Below are 22957 nucleotides of genomic sequence, written 5' to 3'. Positions count from 1 at the left end.
AAATTATAAACAGAGACAAAAACGTATCAATGTCGATGTGGATATGCGTTTCTATGCATTATCCACACGAATTAGGAGCAGCAGCAGCAGAAACAAACATAGAATTCAAACAAAGAAATCTTCAAAACGAAAATATTATTATTGGCGATACACATCATAAAAGAACTGCGTAGTAGTTTTTTTGTTGCTGTTGTTGTCAGTGAGTTTTGTAAGAAACGAAGTGAAGTAAAACGAATTGAATAAAGAAATAACAACAACAAAAATGAAGTTATCGACAGACAAGTTCAACACAAAGTTGAAACACACAACAGAGGGAAAACATTTGGACATTTGGTTGGCGTATATAATGGAATATACATACATAAATATATACCACATAGATATTTATGTATTAATATTTGGTACAAAGGCAAACGACAGTAACCACAAGACAATGTAGCCAATGGAGTAACATGGATCCCTTATGTGCGTATTTTGAAAAGACAAACCAAAGATACCTACTTCCTTGTTCTGGAAAATAGATAACAAATTTACTTTTTTATAGTTTCCGATACATATGTGACCTAAGCAGAGGGGTCACCTCTTCACTTCTATAAATGTCTTAATTTTAAATAGAATAATTTGTATTTCAAATTATTACCGTTAAAAACATTAAAAAAGAAGACCTCACACAAAAAAACTCAAAACAAAGCATAACAACAAAAAACATATGATACAAAAAATAACAAACAAAAAATCACAATACAAAACCAGAAAAAGAGAGGAGAGAGAGAAGAAAAAATAATAACCAAATGATCCGAAATGACCGAAATGACTAGAAAAGACGTAATAACATCAAGAAAAGGGCGAATAGAGGGGTATCAAGTCTTTTCAAACACACACATTTACACACCTCATCTGCTTATATACTATGTGCAATGTTAGTAACTGCATTTTTTTTATATATTTTTTTCCATTCTTTTCACAATGCAACCACTTTCTTTGAAATCCCCCCCTTAGAGAGATGACACCTAACATTGTTCCCTAAAAACTGATGTAATATTAATATTTAAACAAAAAACACCTAAATTATTACAATAAAATACATACCAACAAATACACTATTGGACAGCTGCAATCCCCCAGTTCGTCCGTTCTCCAATAAGAAAAAAGAATTGCCTGAATGACGTTTTTTTCTTCAGTTGACACAAAGAAAGGAAATGACAATGACTTTTATTCTATTGGCAATTTATTAACATTACTTTTTCATTTGTTTGTTTTTCTATTCACTGTTCACCAATATTAGTATGCTCACGAATTCAACAATTTTTGTTTTTTCTTTATTTGTTCAAAATTCAAAGATCAATTTCAATATATTTCAACAATTTATTTTTTATTTTTGTTAATCTCAACACTCACAACGACGACAAGATATGAACTTCTCTCTCTGTTGTTATTTTCCTAATGTAAAAGTGTTGCCACATCCTCCAAAAGGCACAAATTGGGTAATTGCATTATAAGTTGAGTAACCACATTGATATGAAAAATGCATCTAGAATGTTAACGCGTGAAAACCGTTAACATTTGAAATGGGGCTTTCCATTCAATAAAATATCGCTTCCTAAAAAAATTAGCTCTGTTCCTTTACGTGCAAGAATCTTCAAGTTTTACCACTTTTTACTCGAAAAGCGTTCCTTTACTTCTGACACCATACAATTCATATGAGAGCAGTTCACAACTTTTGCTACTTTTGCCGGTTTTACCATTTGCAATAGTAAAGGAACAGACAACTTGTCTTTATAGGTGGGCTGAATGGAGTATGTAAGTCCCAGTCCACACTAGCGTGAATTTCATTAAAAAATTTAATGAAATTAGGTGTTCTTAAATCGAATTCCCCACTACAGCAATTTTATGATTTTACTCTACCATGGAGGTCGATCTAGAGACGCATAATTTCATGCAATTTTTTCAATGAAATCACTCTAGTGTGGACCGGGACTAAAGAGGAGCTGATTGGAGTATTTACAGCCTGTTTCTGTATGTCGAAAGAAGAATGTGTGCGAATGAAACACTACCAAACTATTGTGTGTTTTTCAAATTTGTTTTTGTTTTGAAGCAAAAGCAAAGGTACAATTATTTCGAAAACTAAAGTTTGGTATGTTTGTTTCATACGAATATTAGCTGTGTTCCTTTACTTACCTGAGGTTACCATTTTTACCATTTGTTACCATTTTTAGCCTGCAAAGCGTTCCTTATCCCAGAAAAGTGGCAAAACTGGAAGCAATTTTTAAGAGAGTGAGAGAGGAGAGAGAGCGAAAATGGCTTTCTCTTCTACCACAGGCTACCAGCAAAATTTCTGCAGGTAGAAAATGGCAGAACTGATTTTTCGACTTTTGTTTGACGATTATTTCACTATGAAGAAGAAAATGGACGAAAAACAGAACAAAAAGTCGAACGCTGACAAAACTAAATTAAAAACTGTATAATTAAAGACAAAAATTGATTTTTTATGTTTCTTTTTGACATTGCTGCCAGATCTACCATTTTTCCGTTCCTTACTTTTCTGGTAAAAATGTTCATGAGAGAGCAATTTCGAAACTTTTCTCTTTTACCACTCTTACCATTAAAAAGTAAAGGAACAAAGCTATTGCAACAAAGCAAAATTGCAGAATAAATGAAACCGTGTAGACTAGTTTCTAGAAATTATGAATTTTTCCCAAAAAATACAAAGTTTCATGTCAAAATTTCATTGAAATTACTCTAATGTGGCCCGGGACTTTCGAAATACAGAAACAGCCTGTTAGTCCCAATTTACATTAGGCGAGTTTACTTGCGGCAATTGTCAGTTTGTGGGTGAGAGAGGGTGTTGAGAGGCAAAGGGTTACCATATACCTCACCTCTCTCTCCATCAAACTGACAATTGCCGCAAGTAAACTCGCCTAATGTAAATTGGGACTTATAGGCGAGCTGAAGGGAGTCTTAAGCTTAAGGAAATGTCTATAAATAATTGGAATTTAAATCGCCTGATTGCCTTGCTTTCCTGCTTCATTTCTGACATAATAAAAATAAAAGAATAAATAAGGCCGAGCAAATTTCGAACTGGGTTGCCCATTTCTTTTTTATTCCAAAAACGTATTGGTGTAAAGACTAGAACAAATGCATTTTCCAAAAACATATGATACTAGTTCCACATTTTGGTTATAGATGGCAAAACAACTTACTGGAATTGATAACAGCAATTGGTCTGTTCCTTTACTTTTGAAAGTGGTAAAACCGGCAAAAGTAGCAAAAGTTGTAAACTGCTCCCATATGAATTGTATGGTGTCTGAAGTAAAGGAACGCTTTTCGAGTAGAAAGTGGTAAAACTTGAAGATTCTTGCACGTAAAGGAACAGAGCTAATGCCAATCGTTTTTGATTCCCATTTCTCGCGACAGAAAACATAAACGTTGTGTTTTGTGGCTAGACTTTGTTTCTTTTCTTTTTTTATTGTTTATTCAATGAAAAAATCAAAAGTGAATGCCGTCAAACTTGAGTTTACATGTTTTTCTTGTCAATATTCCAATGAGTAACAGTTTTCGTTTAACGGAATGTTGTTATGATATCAGCTGTGTTTCTTTACTTACCTGAGGTTACCATTTTTACGATTTTTAACCTGCAAAGCGTTCCTTAACCCCAAAAAGTGGCAAAACTGGACGCAATTTTTAAGAGAGTGAGAGTGGAGAGAGAGCGAAAATGGCTTTCTCTTCTACCACAGGCTACCAGCAAAATTTCTGCAGGTAAAAAATGGCAGAACTGATTTTTCGACTTTTGTTTGACGATTATTTGAAGAAAAAGTCGAGCGCTGATAAAACTAAATTAAAAACTGTGAAATAAAAGACGAAAATTGATTTTTTATGTTTCTTTTCGACATTGCTGCCAGACCTACCACTTTTCCTTTCCTTTACTTTTCTGGTAAAAATGTTCATGAGAGAGCAATTTTGACACTTTTCTCTTTTACCACCCTTACCATTAAAAAAGTAAAGGAACAAAGCTATCGTAACAACAGATGTTTACTAGGCGTTTACACACATACAGTATTGGCAAGACAATAGCTAAGTTACAAACCATTTTCACCAATACATTCATATTTTTCTCTACACATATTTAAAAATGTATCAATGTATTTGTGAAAAAGGTTTGTATTTTTGCTATTGTCTTGCCATTACTGGCATTTGTAAACGCAGGGTAACTCCACCTACAGTTATGCTAAGTTTACATTTACGAAATCCACTCGATTTCAACTGTCAATTCCATAGCTCAAACGTCAAATGAAATCTCATCTGAAATCCATTGGATTTCATTTGACGTTTAACCTATGGATTTGACAGTTGAAATCGAGTGGATTTCGTAAATGTAAACCAAACATTAAGCTGAAAACACATACAACGTTCGAGTAAAGTTTTGCGTTGGGCGTTGACAAAAAAACAACAACAACAGGGCGATGACGACACCAAGTCCGGCGTTGATGTGTTTGCCGGCATATATTTCAAATGAATTTGAATTTTTCGGCATCATACCCAAGAGTGTAAAAACGGCCAAAACGACACACAATTTTCCCCAAACGTTGTATGTGTTTTCAGCTTTAAGCTGTGTTCCAGAACTAAAAAGTTTTTACAATTATTACGACTTTTACACATTTTACTCGAAAAAGCGTTCCCGTACACAAAAAGTTGTAAAATGTTCACTTCTTTTTAAACAAAAATGGTGCTGAATGACGCTCTCTTTAAAAATTTTTTTCGAGTAAAAAAAATAGTAACATGGTTGCCGGCGTCTGATTGGCTGATACGCCGACTTTGACATTTGTTCTAGTTTTTTTACGTATTTTCCATTATTCCGTTCCCGAACTATTTCAAAAAACGTGTGTGTGAGAACAAATTTTTTGCAGTTCTCTCTTTTACGAGTTTTACTATTAAAAAGTACGGGAACGAAGCTAAAATTATAAATGAAAATCATCGATATCTTTCTGTTTTCCATTCACATATTTTTTATTGTTGATGTTCTTTTGTTTTCAACACATTTCAATTATTATCTCACTTATTTTTACAACAAACTTCAAAAAATTGTTACCCCGATTATCTGTGAAAATTTGATGGGCAGCTGGGAGACAGTAGAGATGGCAAAAAATCGATGTCACTATCGATAATATCGATTATTATTTAAAAATTCAATATCGATATATAGTTTTTCCTATCGATATTATCGGAATAAAAACCCCTAACCTGAAATAAATAGAAATTTCGCTGCTTTTCGGTTATGTGTGTGTAAGAAAGTAAGTCTTTAGTCAAACGTACACATTTTTCGGTAAAATAAAATGTATTTTTTTACATTTTTTATTAAATAAAAGCAGTTGTTCATTCTTCTTTACATTTCTGTGAACTACTTTTGCATAATTTCAAGAAAATCATTGACATTTCCGCCATTTTCATCATCAAATTAATGGCGATGACAACTTAACGATAATATCGATAGCAATCGATTTTTTAAAACATTATATCGAAAATATCTAATGTTGGGAATATCGATGGTTTGCCAGCTCTAGGAGACAGCCGACAAATGTATGTATGTGTTAGTAAATCAGAGTTGTATTTGAAGACAAATTGTCTGGTGTAAACGCCTAATAAACAACACCCATTGTGAGCAGGCCGTTATTACTCAAATTGAGAAGGTAATTTCATGCTAACGTTTCTCTTGTGCCAGACACTGAAAATAAAACATGAAAATTTTTTAGTTTTTAGGAGAGAGCGGAGGTGTAGGAGCTCCCTTTCTCCCTTCTTACCCATAAGCTCAAACCATTTTCATAGTCTGGCACAAGAGTATGATTAAATTTTTTTTTCAAATTTTGAATTTGACGTACATTCATTGTCAAACTGATGTTGTTTGACATGGTAAACATTGTACACAAACACATACAAACCGACATTTGTCATTATAATATACACCCAACCTACCAAAAAAGCTTGAGAATTATATTATAATAAGCTTACCAACATAAGACTTAAGCTTATAAAAGACTTGAGAAATCTGTTGTTAAAAGCTTATGTCATAATTGTAGAAAAATCGAAATGGAACCCTTGTTTATAAGCTTACCCTTGTAATTGTAGAACAAGATTCTTGCAGTACTGGAACAGACCAATTATCTTAACCTTACCCTTGTAATAGTAAAACAAGCTTACATATGTCCCAATTTACATTGGGCGAGTTTACTTGCGGCAATTGTCATTTTGTAGGTTAGAGAGGTGAGGCATATGGTAACCCTTTGCCTCTCAGCACCCTCTCTCACCTACAAACTGACAATTGCCGCAAGTAAACTCGCCCAATGTAAGTCCCAATTTACATTGGGCGAGTTTACTTGCGGCAATTGTCATTTTGTAGGAGAGAGAGGTGAGGCATATGGTAACCCTTTGCCTCTCAGCACCCTCTCTCACCTACAAACTGACAATTGCCGCAAGTAAACTCGCCTAATGTAAATTGGGACAAAATTGGGACTATATTTTTTTAAATTTTTATTAAAATTTTATAAATTTAGATCATATTTTGAGATTTAGTTATAAATTAACAAAATGTGTAGTGATAAAATGATAAAATTGTTATTTTTTAATTTTAATCAAGTTGATTAGTGATTTAAGTTTTCACTTTATAGTATAATTAAAATAATTATATTTACAGTTCCGTTTTTAGTTTAATAATGGTTTTGCATCTCTATAAGATTTTTCGCGAACAGTCTTGAATGAATGTGTCGTTGGAGTTGCGGCATATATGAAAAGTAGAAATTTAGTGATAATTTTTTCAGTTAATTTTGTAAATTGAACTTACTTTATATAGCGTTTCTTGTGCGCCTTGCACTCTGTATGCATGGTTTCGATTCTCAGGTCTGGCAAAAACATCATATCTTCCAACCGTGGCAAAATATCCCTCAGCGTAATGAAGACATTTCCGGATCAACAATGAAAAACTTTTATACAAATGGTGTCGTAAAACACGCCGTTCGGAATCGGCGATATTTCGTCGGTGTCATGCTTAAGTGTTCCATACGCCATTTGCCTGATTCGAGAAAAACTCAAGTTAATGTTTAAGGTCATACAGGACAAAAATGGTGCAATAATCCAATACTTTAAAAGCTCAGTTCTACCTAACTAAACTCATAGAATATAACAGTAGTTTATTTTAGTCAGATATCTGTGATAGTCTAGAAGTTATGGCCAATTTTTATAATTGCAAAAAGTTGCTGAATTGTTCCATGGAATCTTTTTTTCATGTTTTTGGCAGTTTGTGTCACATGGAACACATTTTGTCACATTTCAACCAAAACACTTATTATCAATCGTGTTCCACCTCCCTTATATGAAGTGCTACTGTTGAGTTGAAAAATCAGGACTATAAATGAAATATTTATTTTTCTCATATAAATACAACAAGGACCATTATTATATATTTCATTAACATTTATTTAAGGGATTGCCTCCACTTATCACTATTTTTTTGTGGTAAAATCGGACAAAACGGATTGATATTTTGCATTTCTAAGGTAATATAAAATATTTAACGCGTTTTTCTTATAATACCATTTTTTTAATCAGTGTCCACACTAGCTTCAAGTCGAATGAACGTTTTTGCGTATATTTTTGTGGAATTACATCAAAATTTTGTCTTTAAACTAGGGATTTTTTTGTTTAAACGATTGATAAAATTTCGCTTTCATATAACAATACAATATTCAAAAATATTTGGATTTATAAACTATTATTCTTCAGTTTTTAAACCAAGTCCTTTAAAACAATTTGTTCCATACGCCACATTATTCGTAACTTGGCAAAAAATGGGCAATTTTTTGTTCCAAACGCCATCATTTTTGGTGCGGAACAATTCGTTTTTGTCTCTTTTTGTTCCATACGCCAAACGAAATGGATATGGAACTAATAAGTTCAAGGTTGTTTTGTTCCATACGCCAGGCCTTATGGATATGGAACAAAACGACAAGATTTTTTGGGTTACAAAGCGGATATGGAAAATTAATTAATATTGTAGGCATCGGTAATTATATTTTAGCACAACACGGATATACTTATTTAGTTCACACAACGCGGATATACATTTAATTACATAAAAACTAAGAGATCGATGTAAAATACAAAAAAAATCTACGAAACTAATTTATCAACAAATGTCAATTAACAAAAATGTATATACAAATAATTTTCAGGCAGACTTTAGAAAAGTTTGTGCCAGTAATAATTTTACAAGCATTGTTACAAATTGATTGTGAATTTTCGATTTTTATAATATTATTCTCAAGTCCTATTACTTTTTATTTTTATTTGGTATGTTGGGCATATATACATCAAATTGAAGTCGAATCTTTAAATAATTGAAAAATAGTTTATATTCATATAACAAATAGAATTGTGACGAAACTGTTTAATTTGTAACTGTTCCAAGGAGCAAAAAAATCAGTAGCGACGAGCGGAAGTGCTTATTGTCGGCCTTGCTCAGTCTGTGACACAAATATAAGAAGTAAACCTAATTCGGATGTGGCTAAAATCTTCAAAATACCTAAAATCCGGAGTGAGCGTTTATGGGGAGCTAAACCAAAACATAGACTTATTTGGAACGTCTTCGAATAAAAACTAAGTTTGGAAGAAATATCGGTTATTCCGCTCGATAGTTATTATGCGTTTCAAGGTTATTCCAATAAATAAAGAAAGATAATTCTGGTTTATATATGTAGTTTTTTTGCAACTATTATCTCGAGGAGAATGTACTTCCCAAACAGAATGTTATACTATTGTAGTAAGAACTTCAAAAATTATGTATGTTAAATAAACTTTTGAATTTTATCCGAGAACAGGAAAAAAGTTTCCACTTTCAAATTTGATGTAAGTATGAAAGCCGTATTACGATGTGTAAATTTTGGACCAAATGGATCAATCTACTCATTGTATGACGTAATATAAGCCACGAGGACTATCTGCTGTAAAGATTTCAAAACAATCCGACGCATGTCCTTCACCGGCACATTTGCGAATAATTTTGAAATATTGTGTGGGAGGTACCCCAAGGAATGGACCGATATAGGCCATATTGGATCCTTATTTACGTCTGGTATAAATATTACGATGTGCAAAGTATAGACCAAATCGGCTTCTCTCATCGAGATTAATTGTGCAAACCATTTTAGCGAAAATGTTTAAACTTTTCTGGGGAAGGTACCGGAAGGAGTGGACTACGAACTTAAACTAAGCTTGGTGAAAACATTAGGTTCCCGCGCGTTCCGGAAAGACAGGCGGAAGGACAGACACGTCTAAACCGATTCCAAATTTTCTGAAACCGATTTCGTCCAAACATATGTACATATGTATGTGTTTATAGTACCTTTGTTTGCTTAAAGTTTAAAAGGAGGACCAATATGCATAAATACAAAAATTATGACAATGGTGGAATTTGAGAATTCCAAAAAGGCAATTATCTTACTTACACGTCCCAAAGAGGATATAAAAACTATGGTGTTTTGGTGTTCAAGGATGACCAAAAAAATATAATTAACGTTAATATTTACAATAGGTACGAAATAAACGAAGATCTACTTGACTAAAACTAACAAATTGACGAGCCATAAAGGATAACCAACGTGATTTTCTAAAGATTTCTTGAGGAGAGCCAAACAGGATTTCTTAAAGAGATTTTGATGGGGATTATAGCCATTAGCGTGGATTTGTAGTATTTTAAGGAACGCGAAGTATTAGGCTGTTGTCATCAAATAATTCCCGTTCTATGTACCACTTTTTATGTTTTATAAAATAGCATGACAACATAGAAAATATTCTCTTTACAGAATATTTTTGAATCAAAATTCTTTGCATTGATTGATTCTAATTAGGATTTTGCACCAGGAAATCAGTCTGTGTCTTTCATTGAGGAGTTGCATGGACCATATTCCATTCTTACTATGTTCATGACATATATACACTACATAGTATGTATTATCATTGTTAATATTTGTTCTAAGTGTCCATAGCCCATCTTTCAGCACTTGGTCTCTATATCCGATGACGCGCCAGCTTCAAAAATAGAAAACAATGATTTGTTTTGGTTTTTTCTTTTTTATTTTCACAAAAAGGTTTTATATGTATTTCAAAATATAAACAAGCTATATTTTGTTTTTGTTGTGAAATGTCATGCCATATTGTTGTTGCTCTGTATGTGACATAATCCCGTACAGACATACAGGGTTGTATTTATCTAAATTTGACAGATGCGACTACCTTTTATCATTCTAAAGCTGAAAACAGATACAACGTTTGATTAAAGTTTTGCGTTGGGCGTCGAGAAAAAAACAACAACAACAGGGCGACGACGATGCCAAAGTCCAGCGTTTATCTGTTTGTCGGCATATATTTCAAATGAATTTGAATTTTTCGGCATCATGCCCAACAGTGTAAAAACGGCCAAAACGACACAAAACTTTACCCAAACGTTGTATGTGTTTCCAGCTTAACATGCATTTTTCCGTTCCCGAACTATTTCAAAAAACTTGTGTGTGAGAACAAATTTTTTGCAGTTCTCTCTTTTACGAGTTTTACCATTAAAAAAAGTACGGGAACGAAGCTTTAATTTTTAACAATTGACTTTTCCTATCTTGGAGGTAGTTTACACTATCTATCAATGTCATATGACACGAAATAAAAACATTCCATATCTACCCACGCAGGCTATGTGGAGACGTAATGTTATTACATTTTTGCTGGTGTGGACGCGCAAAGTAAATGGCGTAAGGAAAATCCCAAATATTGTACATATTAGCGACTATATAATGATGGAAAATTTCATGTCATATGACATTTACATATAGTATAAACTACCCCTTAGTATATTAACATCTTTGTTTATTCTTTTATCAGAATCAAGCAAGGCGAGGTAGCTTATGTACTCAGGTCTTAATATTTTTTCACATTTGATTGAATATTTTGGAAAACATGAATGAAAACTCGTTAGATTTTCAATTTGAATGTTTCCATATCATTTCACTAAATGCATAATTTCTCACAGAAGTAGAATTCTTGCAAAAATGTTTGGGGTCGCTGGTAATTCATCGAAAAAGAAGAAGCTGCTTCAATCATTTGTTTTTGAAATGAAAATATCACACGTTTATTAGGGCTTTATTCTTTTCAAGTTTAACAAAATACCACGCATATTAACAAATATTGTACCGCCTCTATAAGCGGTGTTTTAGTGTGCGGCATGTTGTTCGGACTTGGAGGAGGTTACATGTCAATGATATGAAGGAGTCTTTATGGGAAATAGTTTTGTTTCTGATGAATAAATTTGTTCTTCAAAAAATATATATCCCCAATATACATCGAACATAGAAATCATGGTACAAATACACAGGTAGCCGCATCGGCAATTGTTGGTAACTTAAGATGTCAAAATTTGACATGAATTCAATGCAATTGACACATTATGTTACCATCAGCTGGCTTGATAATGCTACCTGTATTATTGTACCATGATAGAAATAAATATATAAGCTTTGTTCCTTTACTTTTTTAATGGTAAGAGTGGTAAAAGAGAAAAGTGTCAAAATTTTTCAAAATTGCTCTCTCATGAACATTTTTACCAGAAAAGTAAAGGAACGGAAAAATGGTAGATCCGGCAGCAATGTCAGAAAAAAAAAAACAAAAAATCAATTTTCGTCTTTTATTTCACAGTTTTTAATTTAGTGTAGTCAGTGTTCGACTTTTTCTTCGGTTTTTCGTCCATTTTGTGAAATAATCGTCAAACAAAAGTCGAAAAATCAGTTCTGCCATTTTCTACCTGCAGAAATTTTGCTGGTAGCCTGTGGTAGAAGAGAAAGCCATTTTCGCTCTCTCTCCCCTCTCACTCTCTTAAAAATTGCTTCCAGTTTTGCCATTTTTCGGGGTTAAGGAACGCTTTGCAGGTTAAAAATGGTAACAAATGGTTAAAATGGTAACCTCAGGTAAGTAAAGGAACACAGCTTATATATTTCGATTGTTTCCATTGAATTCCGTTTAGTTCCAGTTAAAAATTAATTTGCATATGCACCCAAACATATAGTAGCATTGATGAAATCTGATACATAAAACTAAAATACATGTTCTGGCAAAATTTCAAGCGTCTACGCTCAAAAATAACGATTATTGTTTAAAAATTAATTTTTAAAATCAACTAAGCTTTTACAGGTTCATACTTTACAACATTTTTTATGACTGCATTAGCAAAATATCCAAAAATCGTCATTTTTTGGGTAAAAATCGTCAAATCGTCATTTATCATTTTTTGACCAAAAAATCGTCAAAATGACGATAAATCGTCAAATCTGGCAACCGTGGTGCCAGCCATGCACGCGTCTTTACGAAAAAGTTAACTACAACTCTTGCTTTGCGCTCTCAAGCAGAGGTTCTGGCGGGCCTGGTCCAAGGATTATATCCTAGTGCTGCAGGACAAGGCGAAGTGGCGCATAGGTCAACCCAATCCCGGGTTTCGGCACCAAAATGTTCCACTTTATTTTAAGCGGTGAGTAAAAAAATTATGAAAAACGATTTATTTATAATTTCGATTTAAATTTTATTTACTATTATTTTTTAGGTTGGGATTCTTTCGGACGGTGGAGAATGTTGGAGGAAAACGCTTTGATTTCGGCGGTAAGTTCACAACAACTGAATTCATTTTTATTATTCACTTTCCTAATTCTATTTTCTTTCTTTACAGTTACTTCATTATCTTACATAATATTGGTATGTTCCAGTACTGCACATTTCTACACATTTTTACTATTTTTTTCGATAACATAAAGGAAAAATCGGTTATCGGAGTAAAAATGTGTAGAAATGTGTAGTACTGGAACAGACCATATTTCAATACTAATTATCATGGTACAAATACACAGGTAGCCGCATCGGCAATTGTTGGCAACATAAGATGTCAAAATTTGACATCAATTCAATGCAGTTGACACATTATGTTACCATCAGCTGGCATGATAATGATACCTGTATTATTGTACCATGCTAATTATTACAACTACGGAATTCATTAAATCAAGCTACGTTAACATAAAAGCTCTGTTCCAGAACTAAAAAGTTTTTACAATTTTTACCACTTTTACACATTTTACGTTCCCGTACACAAAATTTATATGAAAATCGTTTACGACTTTTACAACTTTTACGACTTTTACCACTTTATAAAGTACGGGAACAGGCCAAAAGTAAAATTCAAATTAAAAAAGTGTAAAAAAAGAAATAAATAAAAATAAAAAAGGAAATTAAAAATAAAACAAAAATAGATTTATTATGCTCCAAAAACTCTCTTTCCCATACAAAAACCCAAAATAGCATACTCTTCTTGTGCACCATCGCATGTGCTCTAAGTGAGCATAAATTGGTTATCCAGCCTGTGTAGATGCTAACACGTTGCGAGCAACAACAAATTTACGCTCCACAAAATTTGCCTCACTCTGATTTACAGCCTGTTTCTGTATGAACGTTTTCAGACGATAGGGTTTGACTGCTCAAAAACGTGATTTCCGTTTTGACTCTCATTCGTAATTTCCACATATAGTGTTGCGTTTTTGAAGTCATTTTATACAAGCGTACTTTTTGAACAAAAAGAAGTACGGTTTTACAAAAATGTACCAAAAAGGTTTGTGTGTGTATTGTATATGAACATTTAAAAAAGTAATTCTTGTGAATCCCATAAAATTGAGTAAAATGTATGGTCATGTAAAAAATAACGTAATAATTCTTAGGTAATATGATGCATTGTGCTTGGTTTGCATTTACGAAATCCACTCGATTTCAACTGTCAATTCCTTTGCGTATAAGTCAAATGAAAACTCATCTGAAATCCATTTGATTTCATTTGACGTTTAGTCAATGGAATTGACAGTTGAAATCGAGTGGATTTCGTAAATGTAAACCAAGCATTGGATGCCGAACTTTGTATAGGTTTTCGTGTTCTTAATATTTATTAATTAAAATCTCTATTAAATTTTTATCCCACATGTCACTTCTTACAGCATTTAACACAAAAATGTTTATTTGTTTACATTTTTATTCCTACACATTTCGCACACACATTAACACATTCTTCATTTTATAAAAATATGTGAGAAAACAGTTATTACTTATACCATGATGATATTTACATTAGGCAATTTTCCTTGACGGATTTTTTCTTCTTTTATACAAACAATTCTGTTCGAACATTTTTTTATTTCAAAACATTTCAAATAATCTCAATTACGAAAACTATAAAATAAATTAATTAAAAAATCATAACATGTTCTTGAAGTAATGTTTGTATCATGGTACAAATACACAGTTAGCCGCATCGGCAATTGTTGGCAACATAAGATGTCAAAATTTTACATCAATTCAATGCAATTGACACATTATAGCTGTGTTCCAGAACTAAAAAGTTTTTACAATTTTTACGACTTTTACACATTTTACTCCAAAAACCGTTCCCGTACACAAAAAAGTGGTAAAATGTTCACTTCTCTTTAAACAAGAATGGCGCTGAATGACGCTCTCTTTAAAAACTTTTTACACGACAAATTTGGGCTAGTAAAAAAATAGTAACATGGTTGCCGGCGTCTGATTGGCTGATACACCGACTTTGACATTTGTTCCAGTTTTTTTGACGTATTTCCATTTTTCCGTTCCCGAACTATTTCAAAAAACTTGTGTGTGAGAACAAATTTTTTGCAGTTCTCTCTTTTACGAGTTTTACTATTAAAAAGTACGGGAACGAAGCTTTTGTTTTTGTTTTGAAGCAAAAGCGAAGGTACAATTATTTCGAAATCTAAATTTTGGTATGTTTGTTTCATACGAATATTGCAACAAAACAAAATTGCAGAAACCATGAAACCGTGTAGACTAGTTTTTTGAAATTTTTCCTAAAAAATGCAAAGTTTCATGTCAAAATTTCATTGAAATTACTCTAGTGTGGCCCGGGACTTTCGAAATACAGAAACAGCCTGTTATAGACGAGCTGAAGGCAGTATTTGTAGGCGAGCTGAAGGGAGTCTTTAGCATGGTACACTAAGAAAGTTAGAACAGGTTCGAAAAAACGATAGGAATTCAACCCTACACGTATGCCCGCTTCCTGTCAGAATTGTTATACTGGCATATGCAACAGGTTGCCTTTGTTTGTTTGATATTTTTTATCATTTTATCCAATTATTTAAAACCTCGCGAAAATGAATGGAACACAAATATTTGTTTTCACATATACATCTTAACACGGCCAAAAACTATATTTTCAACTTAAGTTTGCAATTAACTTTCTCTTGTGTCAGACACTGCAAATAATACATGAAAATATTTTAGCTTTTAGGAGAGAGCGGAGGTGAAGGAGCTCCCTTTCTCCCTTCTTACCTATTAGCTCAAAATATTTTCATGAAAATTTTCATAGTCTGGCACAAGACTTTGAATCTATTTTGAAAACATTTTTTATATTTTTCAAAACAAACACATACACACACAAAATATAAACTTCAAATTGACAAAAGTCGGTCACCCTCAGAAAAAAATTGAAATCTTTCTATTTATACCATGGTCTTTAGCTTTGTTCCTTTACTTTTTAACATGGTACAGTTTTCTCCCGCGAGAAATGGGAATCAGTGAGTTGTGTAGCCATCTGCAACCAAAATGTGAAACTATTAGCATTCCAGCAAAAAAGTTTGGAAGTAGTGCAATGCAGAGTTATGATTTCAATACATCTTTCGATGCCATCCACACGGAGTTATGAAAATGCACTCCGCTCGATACATTTTGGAAGCACTCGCTTAAAGATCCCTAGCCAAGCAAGCCAATTTGTAAATCCCTAAAGTCGCAGTCTTCTTACGATCATATTTAATGGAGAGCTTTTATAATTTCTGTTAATGTAATAAAGTTAATTTTCTTGTTTTACGCCAATAAGCAATGTATTTTATTTATTTTGGGATATTTGCAATGGCTTGCATTTTATAGCATCTTTAGACTGTATTTAAATTCAATCGAAAACACTACATCAAAGGCTGTGATTTGGATCGAAAATGGAGTGCATCCTAGCTGTGTGCCGTGGAAGCAAAATGGAGTGCATCCTAGCTGTGTGCCGTGGAAGCAAAATGGAGTGCATCCTAGCTGTGCGCTCCCTTGTAAAATTCATAGGTGAATTCATAGGAAAAGATGTACTCCAGTTGCAATTGTTCTAGTGATTTAACTGCATCCGCGGATGCAAACTTTTTGCTGGGATATGTTTTTGGAAAATGCATTTCTTCTAGTCTTTACTTCTCTACGTTTTTGTTTATTCCAAAAACGTATAGGTGTAAAGAATAGAACAAATGCATTTTCCAAAAACATATGATACTAGTTCCACATTTTGGTTATAGATGGCAAAACAACTTACTGGAATTGATAACAGCAATGCCAATCGTTTTTGATTCCCATTTTTCGCGACAGAAAACATAAACGTTGTGTTTTCAATTCAATTTTATTTAACTTGTAATTCAAAGCCAACCGGCCCATCAGTGTAAATTACAAAATGCATAAGAATTGCTTGTTTTGTGGCTAAACTTTGTTTCTTTTCTTTTTTATTGTTTATTCAATGAAAGAATCAAAAGTGAACGCCGTCAAACTTAAGTTTAAATGTTTTTCTTGTCAATATTCCAATGAGTAACAGTTTTCGTTTAACAGAATGTTGTTATGATATCGTAACAACAGAGGTTAAAGTCCAATTTACATATGCACATTAAATGATTTCGTTTTACGAAATCCTAGAATCAAATGAAGTGCATTTACATATGTTTTTTGTGTCATTTGCTTACGCACACAATCGCACATACACACACATACAATAACACAAACACACGCACACAATATATTTATTCAGAAAAATAGGAATTTCAACACAAATGTGTAGCAAATAACTTAAATTATTTCCAAAAACAAAAAACATAACTTTTGCAAGTTGTTTAACCATTTATTTTCACTTTTGTCATCGTTTGAGTATTTTTGTTTTTCTACAACACACACAAACAAACAAAGACATCATAAAACAGTTGCATTTTTTGGTAGTTTATGACGAAAAAGCAGGGTTGCGTATAATAGTATGGTGTTTTCGTGCGTTGTTTAGAATAAATGACGTAGCTATCGTCATTTATTTTTGTATGGTAAATGACGCAAAATGTTGCCTGTTTTAGCAAATAAATGACGAAGCAGCTCCAAATGACGAAAAAGTTGCTAATGTAAATTGGACATAAGACTAACTTTTTCTCCTCGTCTGTATCTATTTCCATTTTCTCACAATATTCTTCAACGGATTTGGAATGCAATATTTACATCTGTGAATAAAATACATGTTACAAACATGTTCAATTCTAAATTACATACAGTTACTTACCATTCCATAGTCGAATGCACAACAAATGGTTCTGCACGTGGCATGAGCTTCCATTTTTTCCTACTCTTCTCGTATCCTCCGCTAAAAAGTGATCCCAGCATATACCGTCATTCTTCTTGAAATCCTTTCCACAAATTTTAGCCTAGTCACGCCTTCTATGTGGATCTAATGGAATGTTGAAATAAGGTCCTGTGTCCTTCGATTCTATTTTTTCGCACAATACGCACTTTGTCATTTCACTTTCTCTTCTAACTATGATATAATACCCATTATTTATAAAAATATTGCATTTCTTTGTACTTACCGATGTATGCTAATATAAAATTCAATTTTTTATATTTTTAGTTTCCAATGTATTTGTTTGTGGATGATTTATTTTTAAACTTTGACAACGGTTGACAAAATGTATACACAATGACAAAACGTCATATACATTTTGACACTAGTATTAAGGCCCCCACTCATTTATCAGTCTGTGCCGTCAGTCCGATGAACCCTTTCTGTATGTGTGACTGACAAGTGTGTAGCACGAACCGTCAGTCAAGTCTAAAAATTTTGAATTTATCCTCCAAAAATGAATGAATTCCACATTTTTTGTGTTCCTACACCGATATTATGTTCTGTTTCTCAAAATTGTTTATTGACAATTTGAAAACAAATACAATTCACCCAGACTGATGGGGGTTCATTTTGAAATCAAAACTATTTTGATTTTCTTCAGTCTTGAAAAACTCACACATACATTCTCAAATTATCGAAAATTTACACATACTACCATAAATGCTAGCAGTCAGACTGACTAATGAGTTGTCGGAATAATTTGTATAATTAATATATTGCAATTGTGATAGGCCCTACACAGATCCAGATCGTACAGCAGAAGGATTTGTATTGCAATGTGGAATTTGCAACAATTGGTTTCATTTCAATGACGATGAGATACTTTATAGTGGGTGCAGGTTAAACACGAATTCCTCAGGAATTATACAAAACTTTCATTGACATCAGTGGATAAATTGAACTAGTCAATGACCGATGGAAATGTAACCATGGCTGGCGAAGTATCAGTGTGTGAGGATGGTGATAAGTTTAAAAGTGTCCTGACAAGAGCATTTCGGAACTAATGAATATGGAAGAATGTAATAACAAGCCGGATGCTGAGAGCCCTAATCCAATAAGCTTAAACTGGACAATGATAATAACGAACCAAAGTCGAAATGTACTGTAAAGGGCCAACATTTTGGGATGCAGATTGGAGAAATTCACTTTGTCATTGTCCATCTTACATGTTGATTTATAAAAAAGAAGAAAGTTCGATATCTTCTCGATTCCGAGGATTTGGCTAAAAGTTACGAAGAACGTGTAATGCAAAAAACCGCAAAAAGAATACTTGTAGACAGTAGTAGTAAAAAATTTGACATTAATAAATGGCTTCCAATCTGGTTGATTGGACAGGCGAAACCACAAAAGACATTGTCTATGTCTTCATAAATGCTTTAATCTGGTTTACTAACTGCATCGCGTTCTTGTCATTATCGCAGCACTATACTAGGCAATCCTTAAATATGCCAATCGTCTGTTCATCTTTCTCTTCGGTCGGGCTTGGAAGCAACGTAGTCTATGCTAAAAGTCATGGTTTTAAAATAGCCTTTTTAATTGGGGCTATATCAAAAACGGAGGTACGGCTCTATGGGGCTATATCAAAACGATATAACCGATTTTCAAGGGCAAATCCTATGAGTAATACAAATTTATATACTAAACTATAAAGGTCTCGGTTAAATATTGTGTTTTATTTAATTTTAGCATTTTAATAAATGAAAATGAGTGGTTCCCATTTTAACAGCTAATTTCTCCCAGTCACAATCGCCTTCTCCCGAGTGAGAAGTATGTTTTGCTCTCAAGTCAGTTAACTGCTTCCAAGTCCAAAGGTGTTACAAAGACATTTCAATGGAACCAACACCAGGAACCAACACCATGATACGTGCAACATGCAAAGCTTAGATGCACCTGCCAATAGAATGGTACAAGTCTTGGGACTTCATCCACACTTGGTAATGTAACTGAAGTACTCATCACCAACATTCTTATTTTCAAATAGACCAGCCTGAGGAGACCAAAGAGAAAGAGGACCTGCGGTACCGAGGCGCGAAAAAATATATAAATCTTTAGTCTTACGCAAGTATCTAATCACAATAACAAATAAAGTCAAACAAAATAAAATAAACAAAATGTAAACAATACAAACTTTGACAACATTTCAAACGAACAACACTTGTTGCATTTGTTATTATTAATTTTGAAGTTATAAGCAAACTGGCTTCAGAGTTGTTTTTTAAAAATTTTATCAACCTGCCCAACCTTCTAATAATTGAACCATGGTACACACGGTCCAACAAAACTGACAGTCAACGAACTTTTACGGCAATTTTCTGGCAAATAAAAACTTTTTGTTATAGGCCGTTTATATATAACAAGGTTAACCCAGTGGGTCTGGGTTTCAAATGTCATTTCCATTGTATATACTTCAAACAAATCCTCATAAAGAAGGTTAACCCTGCAAAAAACTATAATATAAACGCCGTATTAGCTAAAAATGATTGAAATACAATATTTAAGGTATAATTTAGTGATTAGGAAAGTAATTATTCAGCTAGACTTTGATATTAACGAAATAGACCTCGATGACTGTCAGTTTTGTTGGACCGTGTGTACTATGCTTAACCATATACATTGTATATAGTCCCAATTTACATTAGGCGAGTTTACTTGCGGCAATTGTCAGTTTGTAGGTGAGAGAGGGTGCTGAGAGGCAAAGGGTTACCATATGCCTCACCTCTCTCTCCTACAAAATGACAATTGCCGCAAGTAAACTCGCCCAATGTAAATTGGGACATACATAAATATCCGATTTCACAAACAACAAAAAGTGCAGCAAGTAGTTGGTATTCATTTTGCCGGTCAATAAGCAACAAAGAATTATTTTACGGTTTTTATTTATACTCCGAATAAAAAATGCATGCAATAGCAACACGTACAATTTGCATTTGCCCCAAAGTTTGGAATCCAAAATACTTTGCTACATTTACTCCCAAATTACATAATCAGGCAAAGTATGGCGATGACCGACTAAGGATGTCAATAAAGGAAGATGCATTGAACACGATTAATAAATGGAAGGAAACATCATATCCAGGGTTGGCCGATACCATAGGCAATGCACCCATTTTGGAAAATTCAAATACAGTAAAAAATCTAAGGAAATCTAAGGATCATATTTTGGATCTGCAGGTATGTATGCACTACACCATTTTCACATGTAATTCGAAGAATTTCAGTTGTTGTAATTTGTAATTATTTTATTTGAAATTCGAAACATTTCACTTGTAATTTGAGAATTCCAATTGAATTTCGAATTATTTCATTTGTAATTTGAGAATTCCATTTGAAATTCGAATTATTTCATTTGTAATTTGAATTTTTCTATTTGTAAATCGAAGTTTTTCATTTGGAGTTTCAAATAAAAACATTTAAATTACAAATGGAAAAATTCGAATTACAAATGAAATAATTCGAGTAATAATTATTCGAGTTACATGTGAAAATGTAGTAGTTTTTCTTTCAGTTTTAACAAGTTAACCCAAACATTATCTTTTAGAAACAATTAACCGATATTGGTGAACGAAAACGTTCAATTATGAACAAACTTGTTGATGTACGTTCCGTCCTTAATAACATCTATACCAATCTTGACATGAAAAAGATCAATGCTACATATTTGGAAGAGACACGTAAAGAAATTGATGTGGTAAGTGGTGGCGGCACATCTAGTCATACAAAATTGATATACGGCGAAATGACTTTTCTTCTCCATTTTCCAAGCTGTGCGAGATGGAAAAACATTTAGTAAAAATGCATAATGAAGCTGATGAAAGAGAACTATTGTTAAACAAGGAAACATCCTTGGGTATAAACACATTTGTTGAGGCCATCAATAAGGAAAGGCGTTTCTTAAAAATGGTTTGTGTGGTGGGCGTAATATGTTCATCCCTGTTGACCATCGTATTTATATCCTATAACCATTCGAAGACTCAAGCCCAGCTACAAGATAAAATAACAACATTGACGCAACAAAACCAAAGAGAATCGTGGGGAAGTTACTTGAAGAGAAATACCCGCTGGATGTATAGTTGGGCAAGCAAATAAAATGGATCCAATTAAAAATGAAATATGTTGTATGTTTTTATATGTTGTAAAATAAAATAAGTAATTTGAAATTACAAATATTGGTCATAACGACTGCCAATAAACAAAGTTATATATTGGGTCATTGGTGTAACATTGGAGGGGAATTCCCAAAATAGATAGTCACATTAAAAACCGATTATCAAATTCTTGTGGGTATCAATTAGCACGGTGCAAAACATACAACACCACGTATAACTACATCTATTTATGGAAGACCTTCAAGAGATCTTCTGTTTATAGAAAACCTTTAAAAGGTGCTCTATCCAGGGAAGGCCCTTAAAAGGGCTTCTGTCTATAAAATATCTTTAAAAGGTCTTTAGACGACTTTTAAAAGGTCTTATGTCTACAGAATACCTTTAAAAGGCCTTCCGCCTATAGAATACATTAAAAAGATATTCTGTTAAAGAATACCTATAAAAGGTCTTCTGTCTTTAGGAGACCTTTAAACGGTCTTCTGTATATAGAAGACCTTTAATAAATCCTTTGTCTGTAGACGACCTAAACGGTTTTCTGCCCAGGGAAGACCTTTGAAAGGTCTTCTGTCCAGAGAAACCTTTGAAAGGTCTTCCGTTCAGAGAAGACCTTTAAATTGTCTTCTGTCCTGAAAAGGTCTTCTGTCCATAGAAGACATTTTTAAGATCTACCGTCCATAGAAGACCTTTAAAAAGTCTTCTGTCTATAGAAGATCTTTAAAAGATCGTTTGTCTGTAGAAGACCTTTAATAGATCGTTTGTCTGTAGACGACCTTTAAACGGTCTTCTATCCAGAGAAGACCTTTAAAAGGTCTTCTGTCCCGAGAAACCTTTGAAAAGTCTTCCGTCCAGACCTTTAAACGGTCTTCTGTCTAGAGAAGACCTTTAAAAGGTCTTATGTCCATAGAGGACCTTTAAAAGGTCTTCTGTGTAGAGAAGACCTTTAAAAGGCCTTCTGTATAGATAAGACCGTTAGGTCTCCTGTACATAGAAAACCTTTAAAAGGTCTTTCGTCCACAGAAGATGTTTGAAAAGTCTTCTGTCCATAGAAGACCTTTAAAAGTCTGCTGTAAGGTCTTCTATCTAAAGAAGACCTTTAAAAGGTCATCTTTCTACAGAAGATCTTAAAAGGCTATCGTCCATAGAGGACCTTTAAAAGGTCTTTTGTCTTTAGGAGACCTTTAAAAGGTCTTCTGTCTATAGGAGACCTTTAAAAGGCCTTCTGTCTATCGGAGACATATAAAAGGTTTTCTGTCTATAGGAGACCTTTAAAAGGTCTTCTGTCCATAGAACACCCGTCTTTAGAAGGTCTTCT

At 33.3% G+C, this 22957-nt stretch overlaps 2 protein-coding genes and 2 long non-coding RNA genes across 4 annotated transcripts in view; 2 read left to right on the top strand and 2 right to left on the bottom strand.

The window, feature by feature from the left end:
- Positions 1–1453, bottom strand: part of UbcE2H (ubiquitin conjugating enzyme E2H) — a 37681-nt gene extending 36228 nt beyond the window's left edge. Inside the window, exon 1 of the mRNA XM_073977356.1 lies at positions 1090–1453. The gene's annotated coding sequence lies outside the window, so the exon portion shown is untranslated. The remainder of the gene's footprint in view (positions 1–1089) is intronic.
- A 6776-nt stretch (positions 1454–8229) lies between these two features.
- Positions 8230–8735, top strand: LOC141398678 (uncharacterized). Its single transcript, XR_012411691.1, has 2 exons — positions 8230–8337; positions 8396–8735. It is a non-coding gene; the product is annotated as an uncharacterized lncRNA (long non-coding RNA).
- Positions 8736–17024: 8289 nt separating this feature from the next.
- Positions 17025–17757, bottom strand: LOC141397257 (uncharacterized). The gene is made up of 3 exons (XR_012411340.1): positions 17727–17757; positions 17423–17674; positions 17025–17363 (listed from the first exon to the last, which is right to left on the bottom strand). It is a non-coding gene; the product is annotated as an uncharacterized lncRNA (long non-coding RNA).
- Positions 17758–20338: 2581 nt separating this feature from the next.
- LOC141397256 (uncharacterized) lies at positions 20339–21736 on the top strand. Its single transcript, XM_073973362.1, has 3 exons — positions 20339–20713; positions 21081–21230; positions 21305–21736. Exons 1-3 carry the CDS (start codon positions 20438–20440, stop codon positions 21626–21628), a joined length of 750 nt encoding a protein of 249 aa, XP_073829463.1. The 5' UTR covers positions 20339–20437; the 3' UTR covers positions 21629–21736.
- The last annotated feature ends 1221 nt before the right edge of the window (positions 21737–22957 follow it).

This window comes from Musca autumnalis, unplaced genomic scaffold (genome assembly GCF_047663935.1).
Source record: "Musca autumnalis isolate F117 unplaced genomic scaffold, ASM4766393v1 scaffold_3, whole genome shotgun sequence".
Lineage (NCBI taxonomy): Eukaryota > Metazoa > Arthropoda > Insecta > Diptera > Muscidae > Musca > Musca autumnalis.
This window is presented reverse-complemented; position numbering and strand designations above follow the sequence as displayed.